Source organism: Amblyraja radiata, chromosome 3, assembly GCF_010909765.2.
Source record: "Amblyraja radiata isolate CabotCenter1 chromosome 3, sAmbRad1.1.pri, whole genome shotgun sequence".
Classification (NCBI taxonomy): domain Eukaryota; kingdom Metazoa; phylum Chordata; class Chondrichthyes; order Rajiformes; family Rajidae; genus Amblyraja; species Amblyraja radiata.
In genome coordinates, this window is record NC_045958.1 from 12,176,235 (window position 1) to 12,186,476 (window position 10,242).

Consider the following 10,242-nt stretch of genomic DNA (forward strand, 5'->3'; position numbering starts at 1 on the left):
GGAATCAGTCTGGTGAACCTTCTCTGCACTCCCTCTATGGCAATAATGTCCTTCCTCAGATTTGGAGACCAAAACTGTACGCAATACTCCAGGTGTGGTCTCACCAAGACCCTGTACAACTGCAGTAGAACCTCCCTGCTCCTATACTCAAATCCTTTTGCTATGAAAGCTAACATACCATTCGCTTTCTTCACTGCCTGCTGCACCTGCATGCCCACTTTCAATGACTGGTGTACCATGACACCCAGGTCTCGCTGCATCTCCCCTTTTCCTAGTCGGCCACCATTTAGATAATAGTCTGCTTTCCTGTTTTTTGCCACCAAAATGGATAACCTCACATTTATCCACATTATACTGCATCTGCCAAACATTTGCCCACTCACCCAGCCTATCCAAGTCACCTTGCAGTCTCCTAGCATCCTCCTCACAGCTAACACTGCCCCCCAGCTTAGTGTCATCCGCAAACCTGAAGATATTGCCTTCAATTCCCTCATCCAGATCATTAATATATATTGTAAATAGCTGGGGTCCCAGCACTGAGCCTTGCGGTACCCCACTAGTCACTGCCTGCCATTGTGAAAAGGACCCGTTTACTCCTACTCTTTGCTTCCTGTTTGCCAGCCAGTTCTCTATCCACATCAATACTGAACCCCCAATGCCGTGTGCTTTGAGTTTGTAAACTAATCTCTTATGTGGGACCTTGTCGAAAGCCTTCTGGAAGTCCAGATACACCACATCCACTGGTTCTCCCCTATCCACGCTACTAGTTACATCCTCGAAAAATTCTATAAGATTCGTCAGACATGATTTACCTTTTGTAAATCCATGCTGACTTTGTCCAATGATTTCACCACTTTCCAAATGTGCTGCTATCCCATCTTTAATAACTGACTCTAGCAGTTTCCCCACTACCGATGTTAGACTAACTGGTCTGTAATTCCCCGTTTTCTCTCTCCCTCCCTTCTTAAAAAGTGGGGTTACGTTTGCTACCCGCCAATCCTCAGGAACTACTCCAGAATCTAAAGAGTTTTGAAAGATTATTACTAATGCATCCACTATTTCTGGAGCTACTTCCTTAAGTACTCTGGGATGCAGCCTATCTGGCCCTGGGGATTTATCGGCCTTTAATCCATTTAATTTACCCAACACCACTTCCCGGCTAACCTGGATTTCACTCAATTCCTCCAACTCCTTTGAACCGCGGTCCCCTGCTATTTCCGGCAGATTATTTATGTCTTCCTTAGTGAAGACGGAACCAAAGTAGTTATTCAATTGGTCCGCCATATCCTTGTTCCCCATGATCAACTCATCTGTTTCTGACTGCAAGGGACCTACATTTGTTTTAACTAATCTCTTTCTTTTCACATATCTATAAAAACTTTTGCAGTCAGTTTTTATGTTCCCTGCCAGTTTTCTTTCATAATCTATTTTTCCTTTCCTAATTAAGCTCTTTGTCCTCCTCTGCTGGTCTCTGAATTTCTCCCAGTCCTCCGGTATGCTGCTTTTTCTGGCTAATTTGTACGCATCATCCTTCGCTTTGATACTATCCCTGATTTCCCTTGTTATCCACGGATGCACTACCTTCCCTGATTTATTCTTTTGCCAAACTGGGATGAACAATTTTTGTAGTTCATCCATGCAGTCTTTAAATGTCTTCCATTGCATATCCACCGTCAACCCTTTTAGAATTAATTGCCAGTCAATCTTGGCCAATTCACGTCTCATACCCTCAAAGTTACCTTTCTTTAAGTTCAGAACCATTGTTTCTGAATTAACAATGTCACTCTCCATCCTAATGAAGAACTCAACCATATTATGGTCACTCTTGCCCAAGGGGGCACGTACAACAAGACTGCTAACTAACCCTTCCTCATTACTCAATACCCAGTCTAAAATAGCCTGCTCTCTCGTTGGTTCCTCTACATGTTGATTTAGATAACTATCCCGCATACATTCCAAAAAATCCTCTTCCTCAGCACCCCTGCCAATTTGATTCACCCAATCTATGTGTAGATTGAAGTCACCCATTATAACGGTTTTGCCTTTGTCGCACGCATTTCTAATTTCCTGTTTGATACCATCTCCAACTTCACTACTACTGTTAGGTGGCCTGTACACAACACCCACCAGCGTTTTCTGCCCCTTAGTGTTTCGCAGCTCTACCCATACCGATTCCACATCCTGCAAACTATTCAATTCAATTCAATTCAATTCAACTTTAATGTCATTGCACAAATACTGAGTATGGGTACAACGAAATGCAGTTTTGCGTCAGTCCGTAGTCCTTCCTTTCCATTGCGTTAATCTCCTCTCTAATCAGCAACGCTACCCCACCTCCTTTTCCTTTCTCTCTATCCCTCTTGAATATTGAATATACCTGGATGTTCAGCTCCCAGCCTTGGTCACCCTGGAGCCATGTCTCCGTGATCCCAACTATATCATAGTCATTAATAGCTATCTGCACATTCAACTCATCCACCTTATTACGAATGCTCCTTGCATTGAGACACAAAGCCTTCAGGCTTGTTTTTACAACACTCTTACCCCTTATACAATTTTGTTGAAAAGTGGCCCTTTTTGATTTTTGCCCTGGATTTTCCGGCCTGCCACTTTTACTTTTCACCTTGCTACCTATTGCTTCTACCCTCATTTTACACCCCTCTGTCTCTACGCTCACACATTTAAGAAACCCTTTCCCTTTAACTCCATCCTCCACTAGCCCATTCGACACCCCACCCCCCTTATTCAGTTTAAAACCACCCGTGTAGCAGTGGCAAACCTGCCTGCCAGAATGCTGGTCCCACACCTGTTAAGATGCAATCCGTCCATTTTGTACAGTTCCCCCTTACCCCAAAACAGATCCCAGTGATCTAAGAATCTAAATCCCTGTCCCGTGCACCAGTTCCTCAGCCACACGTTCAGGTCCCGTATCTCCCTGTTCCTGCTCTCGCCAGCACGAGGAACTGGAAGCAAACCGGAGATAACAACCCTGGAGGTCCTGCTTTTCAGCATTTTTCCGAGCTCTCTAAAGTCACGCTGCAGAATATTCATCCCCTTCTTTCCGACATCGTTTGTGCCGACATGCACTACCATTTCCGGATGTTCACCTTCGCCCTTGAGGATTTTCTGCACTCTGTCCGTGACATCCTGGATCCTGGCACCAGGAAGGCAGCACACCATCCTCGCATCCCGTCTGTTGCCGCAGAAACCCCTGTCCGTACCTCTCACAATGGAGTCTCCCACTACAATGGCTTGCCTGCCTTAGGCCTTTTTGGTTTTGGCTCAACAGCCCTATTCGCATCACAAGCCAGTCCGCCGCCCAATGTAAACACCTCTTCTGTCCCGACAGCTTCTAAGTGGGTGAACCTGTTCACAAGAGGTACAACACCCAGGGAAGTTGGCATTCCATGCTTCCCTCCCGTTCTCACTGTCTCCCACCTTCTCTCTTCCAGTACCTTAGGTGTAACAATCGTACTGTAGGACTTGTCGAGGAACGACTCCGTTTCTCGGACGAACCGAAGGTCATCCACTTTAAACTGTTACTGTTACATTAGAAATTCCCTGACTGGGCATTAGGGTTTTCATGTATGTGACATCACTGCCTCATCAATGTGCAAATCCATTGTATAACAATCAAGGATAATTGTCTTATTTAACCATTTCTAATTCATTCATTGGATTTGCTTTTTATCCAATGCCTATGACCTGACGTTGGGAGCTTCAAGGAAGACCCAGCATAGGTGGCAGTAGGCAGCAGACATCATCTCAACTCTCATGCTGAAGATTTGTGTTTTGGGACCATCTAGTTCATCTTCTAGTTCAGCATTTTAATGCATAACTACAACAATATAGAAACTTTCCATGTTTTGACATCACATAAAACAATCTAACTAGTTACTGCTCCATGTGTCTAATCTCAGTCATCAGCAAAATGATGGAATGTTTATTCAACTCTGGAACCAAGTGGCATTCTATGAAAAAGGGTCTTATTGATGGTGAAGTTGGATCTCACCCTGGACCACTCAGCTTCAGATTTCAATGCAGTCATGGTCCAAATATTGACAAGAAAATCTGAATTCCAAAAGAGATGTGAAAGTGACAGCCCTTGAAATCTCAACAACAATTACTTTAATCTGCCTTCAAGGAACTCTGATAAAACTGATCATTGAATCAAGGAGATTCTCTCTGGCTGTTGTCAATAATCAAACAAAGGAAAACTTTTGTAATTTTTTGGAAATGAATAATCTCTGCTCCAAGGGCTACATGTAGTAGTGTGACAAGTGCCAACCATCCTAAGTGCATCTTCAATTACCTTTCTTCCGTTTTGAGGTCAGACCCTGAAATATTCATTGATGAATAGACAATTTTTAATTCCATTCACAGTTCCTCCATATATAAAGCACTCCACGAGTGACTGGTATAAGACACAGCCATTATTAAGGCATAGGCTGACATGTTACACCACACTGTGCAAAGAAATTATTATCTCCAGTAACAGAGTTTATCCAATAACTTCATATTCAAAAACATTACGATTATGAAGTTTCCCCAACTGGGGTAATATTTGATCAGAAAATTAACTGGACCAGTCATTTAAGAACTCTGGTCTAATGGCTACTCTGAGGTGAAGTATACTATAGCAAATGATTCAACCCATGACTTTGAAAGCATTTCATCCTGTACCAGGGGCAGAAATCCCGGGGGAGGGGGGAGCAGGGGGACACGTCCCCTCCTGTTTTGAGAGGTGGGGGACGATTCCCCCCATTTTTTTGTAATCCAGATTTTAAAACCCGGTGAAATCTCCGCTTTCCGCGAGACAGTGGGGGTGGGACTGATGATCGAGGGCGCCGATTGGACGAGAGGGACGTCGGTCAGCAGGCAATGGGGGGGGGGGGGGACCATGATGATTCAGCGCGATGATTGGAGGAGGGAGGTGTCGGTCAGAGGCAGAAGTAGGGGGGTGGGACTGAGGATAGAGTGCGGTGATTGGAGGAGGGAGACGTCCTGGTGGAGCAAAGATCATAGAGCGGAGCTTGAATTGCATGCCCAGGTCATAGGTCACACACGAAAAACACTCTCGGCAGCCCTGGACACAGACTTGCGCCTCATCCGCAGCCAGGATCGATCCCGGTTCTCCGGCGCTGCAATCGCTGCCGAACCGCCACTGGACCAACCCCGTCCCCACCCGAGTGCCCCCCCCCCACGCCCGGGGCTGGCCAGAGACGTCAGGAATCAGGCGGGAGCAGTGCCCCCAGCCAGCGCAGAGAAGCAGCGCTAAATCCAGCTCAACTCTGCCTGTCCCACCAGGTTAACCTACAGCCCTGCCTGGACTTACGGGAACGACGGCCCAGGTTTACAGCCAGCGCGGAGAAGCAGCGCTTGCTCCACAGCTCCGGACTGGTGTCCCGTCAGTCCAGGCAGGGCTGTAAGTTAACCCGGCGAAACAGGCAGAATTGAGCAGGATTTAGCGCTACTTCTCCGCGCTGGCCGTAAGCCTGGGCCATCGCTCCCATAATTACCGTCCACAGGGCCCACGGCTGAAGCCTCCCGTGTGTGTGTGAGTGTGCGCATGCGTGCACGACCGCCAAGAAATTGCGTCCCCCCCGGTCCCCCCCATGTTTTGATAGCCATTTCCATGCCTGCCCTGTACAAAGCACTAACCAGAAGTATGATGGAATGGATTCCGTTTGCTGGAGTGGCTGGAACTCCATCAACACTCAGGAACTTTAACACCACCCAGGGTAAATAGTCCCATGATTGTGCCTGGCCACCTTCTTAACTGTTCAGTCCATTCACCCCCTACACACTGTGGCAGCAATGTGTCACCTTTATAAAATATGCTGCAGCTTTTTACGTGGATTTCTCTGACTGTACATTAATTATACCTAGTAGTTGAGAGGTGCAAGAAATCTACTCTGATATAAGGGCTACAACATGTTTAAATATGTCAACTTTGTGAACGGTAACTACAAAAAACGAAATGCTGGAGTAACTCTGAGGGTCAGGCAACATCTGTGGAGTACGTCGATTCTGCCTGACCTGCTGAGTTACTCCAACATTTTGTGTCTTTTTGTAAACCAGCATCTGCACTTCCTGTTTCTACATGGTGTACAGTGATTATTGGTATTTTTAGAAAGGTGTTTATGAGTTTAACTTACATTTTTCTAGCCAGCATTCTCCAAGCGATGGCTCTTCTTATATGTGCTGAAATGTACCAAATACATAGGCTACAGCAGATATGTGAATCATGCATTGTTACACAGTTACAGAGCATGCCCAGCAGAGAACTTGTATCAACCAACCTCAACATTGTCAACTTGTTTAACAAGGCAAAGGTAAGGCTACATGTTCAGATAATAGAACGTTTTCTACCTTTTACAGTAGTTAGAGATGCAGTGTGGCCCTTCAGCCCACACAGTCTGTGCCGATTAGCGATCACCCCACACACTGACACTATCATACACCACAAGGGGCAACTTCATTTTTTTTACCAAAGCCAATTAACCTGCAAACCTGTATATCTTTGGAGTGTGGGAGGAAACAAGCACCTGATGCAGTAGAGTAGAATGAGAAGATGCACCAAGAGATTGATGTTTAGACCATTTTAATTATAATGGTTATTAAAAAGGCACATAGATAGCCAGAGTCAGTGTGAAGTGAGGTAATGAATTCCATTTTACATTTGGAAGACCATTAAAATTGTAGTCCTGTAGGTCTGTGTCCAAGATGGCTGCCGTGAAGAGAGAGTGGACGCTGGCGCGCTTTGGCTGCCGCTGCTCTCTCTTCACACTGTGTTTTTAATTTTCTGTTTTTGGATTGAATTCTGTTTTTAATTTGTGTCTCTGTGATGTCTTTATTACTTGTTATATTCCGATTATATGTTTTTATTCCGATTACTATGTAAGGTGTCCTTGAGATGTCTGAAAGGCGCCCATTAAATAAAATTTATTATTATTATTATTAAAAGGAACATGATTCAGTTACATTTATATAATGAAAGCAGAATGAGAATTGAAGTACTAAATCAAAAGATTGGATATGTCAATGCAAGTGCCTTTTAAGATTGTCTGAGATATTCAATAATTTATATGTGGGTTAACATAGGCAAACCTTTGAGCAAAATGTTAATGGTTTTGCATGTATTAAATGGCGAGTATCTCCATGAACTATATAAGTCAATTTTGTATTCGACACAGCCCATCTCCTGTATTCATCGCCATGTATTCCCCATGGCACACTCACCTTTTGTGCTCCCATAGATGCAATTGAGTTGGAGGTCTTCGTCCCAGTTGTCCCATGAAGCGGAGTGGTGCTTGAGGAGGTTGATCCTAAGACCCTATCTCTGGAATAGCCTAATGGTCTTGTGACACCTGATGGTATCAAAAGATCTTTTCAATTGTTCCCAAAAGCCTCTAATGATCAGCAACATTTGAAAACTGTCGAAATAGAATTAGCTACAACATTTTTTTAAACATTTATAATTTTCTTTGAAGCACCAATTAACTGATATTAACCAATCAAGAGAAGAATATTACAGAAAATGAATTAAAAAACAAAAACAAATGAACAAACTTTTCCCAGTTTGGCAAAAGAATAAATCAGGGAAGGTAGTGCATCCGTGGATAACAAGGGAAATCAGGGATAGTATCAAAGCGAAGGATGATGCGTACAAATTAGCCTGAAAAAGCAGCATACCGGAGGACTGGGAGAAATTCAGAGACCAGCAGAGGAGGACAAAGGGCTTAATTAGGAAAGGAAAAATAGATTATGAAAGAAAACTGGCAGGGAACATAAAAACTGACTGCAAAAGTTTTTATAGATATGTGAAAAGAAAGAGAATAGTTAAAACAAATGTAGGTCCCTTGCAGTCAGAAACAGGTGAGTTGATCATGGGGAACAAGGATATGGCGGACCTATTGAATAACTACTTTGGTTCCGTCTTCACTAAGGAAGAAATAAATAATCTGCCGGAAATAGCAGGGGACCGCGGGTCAAAGGAGTTGGAGGAATTGAGTGAAATCCAGGTTAGCCGGGAAGTGGTGTTGGGTAAATTAAATGGATTAAAGGCCGATAAATCCCCAGGGCCAGATAGGCTGCATCCCAGAGTACTTAAGGAAGTAGCTCCAGAAATAGTGGATGCATTAGTAATAATCTTTCAAAACTCTTTAGATTCTGGAGTAGTTCCTGAGGATTGGCGTAACCCCACTTTTTAAGAAGGGAGGGAGAGAGAAAACGGGGGATTACAGACCAGTTAGTCTAACATCGGTAGTGGGGAAACTGCTAGAGTCAGTTATTAAAGATGGGATAGCAGCACATTTGGAAAGTGGTGAAATCATTGGACAAAGTCAGCATGGATTTACAAAAGGTAAATCATGTCTGACGAATCTTATAGAATTTTTCGAGGATGTAACTAGTAGCGTGGATAGGGGAGAACCAGTGGATGTGGTGTATCTGGACTTCCAGAAGGCTTTCGACAAGGTCCCACATAAGAGATTAGTTTACAAACTTAAAGCACACGGCATTGGGGGTTCAGTATTGATGTGGATAGAGAACTGGCTGGCAAACAGGAAGCAAAGAGTAGGAGTAAACGGGTCCTTTTCACAATGGCGGGCAGTGACTAGTGGGGTACCGCAAGGCTCAGTGCTGGGACCCCAGCTATTTACAATATATATTAATGATCTGGATGAGGGAATTGAAGGCAATATCTCCAAGTTTGCGGATGACACTAAGCTGGGGGGCAGTGTTAGCTGTGAGGAGGATGCTAGGAGACTGCAAGGTGACTTGGATAGGCTGGGTGAGTGGGCAAATGTTTGGCAGATGCAGTATAATGTGGATAAATGTGAGGTTATCCATTTTGGTGGCAAAAACAGGAAAGCAGACTATTATCTAAATGGTGGCCGACTAGGAAAAGGGGAGATGCAGCGAGACCTGGGTGTCATGGTACACCAGTCATTGAAAGTGGGCATGCAGGTGCAGCAGGCAGTGAAGAAAGCGAATGGTATGTTAGCTTTCATAGCAAAAGGATTTGAGTATAGGAGCAGGGAGGTTCTACTGCAGTTGTACAGGGTCTTGGTGAGACCACACCTGGAGTATTGCGTACAGTTTTGGTCTCCAAATCTGAGGAAGGACATTATTGCCATAGAGGGAGTGCAGAGAAGGTTCACCAGACTGATTCCTGGGATGTCAGGACTGTCGTATGAAGAAAGACTGGATAGACTTGGTTTATACTCTCTAGAATTTAGGAGATTGAGAGGGGATCTTATAGAAACTTACAAAATTCTTAAGGGGTTGGACAGGCTAGATGCAGGAAGATTGCTCCCGATGTTGGGGAAGTCCAGGACAAGGGGTCACAGCTTAAGGATAAGGGGGAAATCCTTTAAAACCGAGATGAGAAGAACTTTTTTCACACAGAGAGTGGTGAATCTCTGGAACTCCCTGCCACAGAGGGAAGTCGAGGCCAGTTCATTGGCTATATTTAAGAGGGAGTTAGATGTGGCCCTTGTGGCTAAGGGGATCAGAGGGTATGGAGAGAAGGCAGGTACGGGATACTGAGTTGGATGATCAGCCATGATCATATTGAATGGGCCGAATGGCCTACTCCTGCACCTAATTTCTATGTTTCTATGTAAAAACCTTTTGTTTACCTTTTCCAAACTCAAACTTCTGGACAGTGCCGAATGCAGCAGCTGAGTTAGAGGTCAGATACAGCAATATCCTATCTCTATGTGTGTTCCACATTTAAATCTGAAATACTGTATTTTCAGTTCCACAATGCGACCAGATTGTCTACCTGGCTACTGCATTTCATTGCCAGCAATTACCTCATTTTCAGTCAGAAGCTGGAATTTCAGGAGCTTTCGGGTAAGTGTTAATTTTATATCAACACCAAAGTGTTGCCACAAGGCATACAATCAATTTTACATCTTTGTAAAGATTCATTCTTCCTCGATTATGGTGAGGGAGGTCAGCTTTCCCCTTGGTTATTGCCACAAAAAACTGCAACAACTGCAATCAGATACATATATGTATGTAGTATTGTAAATTCTCAAAAACTTTACTTAAATTGTGGTGCTCACAACTAAATCCGTTTTATCAAAGTTTAGTTTATTACTGTCACGTGTACTGAGGTACAGTGAAAAGCTTTTGTTTGTATTATATCCTATCCTTTTGTTGCATTTATACTCTATGCTTCTCTATAACCCAAGATCTTTTTATGCATTTAATCTCTTTCTTAACCTATTC

The 10,242-nt window shown here is 43.9% G+C and overlaps 1 protein-coding gene across 4 annotated transcripts in view; it reads left to right on the plus strand.

The window, feature by feature from the left end:
• The window catches only part of rhobtb3 (Rho related BTB domain containing 3), a 93,831-nt gene that overhangs the window by 82,631 nt on the left and 958 nt on the right, over nt 1-10,242 (plus strand). The window contains exons 10-11 of one of the 4 annotated variants that reach the window (XR_004411319.1): nt 6,264-6,335; nt 9,765-9,861. Coding sequence is in view for 2 of the 4 variants with exons in the window: in XM_033017299.1 (XP_032873190.1) it covers nt 6,169-6,335; nt 9,765-9,861 (264 nt within the window). In the remaining 2 variants the exon portion in view is untranslated. Of the gene's footprint in view, nt 1-6,168; nt 6,705-6,967; nt 7,460-9,764; nt 9,862-10,242 lie in introns of those variants that run through there. The other 3 variants (XR_004411318.1, XM_033017299.1, XM_033017300.1) reach the window with 3 other exon arrangements.